The 830-nt window shown below is 70.5% G+C and overlaps 1 protein-coding gene across 3 annotated transcripts in view; it reads right to left on the minus strand.

The window, feature by feature from the left end:
- The window catches only part of PCDH1 (protocadherin 1), a 56,766-nt gene extending 56,401 nt beyond the window's left edge, over positions 1-365 (minus strand). For all 3 annotated transcript variants that reach the window (XM_085307783.1, XM_085307784.1, XM_085307785.1), the window contains exon 1: positions 61-365. In XM_085307783.1, the coding sequence (XP_085163909.1) occupies positions 61-124 (64 nt within the window). In that variant the 5' untranslated portion in view covers positions 125-365. The remainder of the gene's footprint in view (positions 1-60) is intronic.
- Positions 366-830: the final 465 nt, after the last annotated feature.

Genomic DNA, 830 nt, shown 5'->3' on the forward strand with positions numbered 1-830 from the left:
GGGGCAGCCCGCACCGCGCCGGCCCCGGGCGGAGGCTCCCGGCTCTGCCGCAGCTCTTACTTGGATGCGGACGGCGCTGCGCTCCGTGCCGACCCCTTGCGYGGCGATCCACGGGCGTCTGCATCGCCTCCTCCCCGCCGGGACCGGGCTCCCCCCACCCCCCGGCTCCTCTCGATCGTTATCCACAGATAAAAACAAATAAAAAATAAAAAATAAAAAAGAGGGAGGATAAAAAAATCCCCGTCGGGAACCGCCCCCCTCCCCCGGGCCGGGGCTGCGGCTCCTCCGGCGGAGCGGCGGCGCGCAGGGCTGGCGGCAGCCCCGGTGGGCAGCTCCGTCCGTGCCCGCCTCCGTCCCTCGGTGTGTGTGAGGATGTGCAAGGGAAGCGCAGCGCAGGCACTGCCCCTTCCCCCCCCCCGCTGCCTCCGCCTCTCGCCGCCACCACGGGGAGGTGGAGCTCCGGCTCCTTATCAGATCCCGAGCCGAGCCGGAGCGAGCGGCACCGGGAGCCGGGCTGAGCTGCCCGCCCGTGGCACTGCGGCCCGGCCCGCTCTGCCCGGCTCCGGGCGCCAGGCGCAGCGCCAAGGCCCCCGGCCGCGGCGAGGGGCGCCCTGCTGCCCCCACCCCTTCCCGGGACCCCTGAGCCGGAGGTGGCATGGTGCAAACTGTCTCCTTCCCYTTGTCTTACCCCGGGGACCTTCTGCTTCTTGCCCACACACTTGAAGGATTAGGCTCCCTTTTTGCTCCCCCCCCCCCCCGGAGGATTTGGGGGGTTTTCCACCCCGAGCTTCAGGCTCCCTCAGCCCCACTGCATATCTTCTGCCTCCCCT

This window comes from Rhea americana, unplaced genomic scaffold, assembly GCF_003343005.1.
Source record: "Rhea americana isolate MKP2758 unplaced genomic scaffold, rheAme1 scaffold_264, whole genome shotgun sequence".
NCBI lineage: Eukaryota > Metazoa > Chordata > Aves > Rheiformes > Rheidae > Rhea > Rhea americana.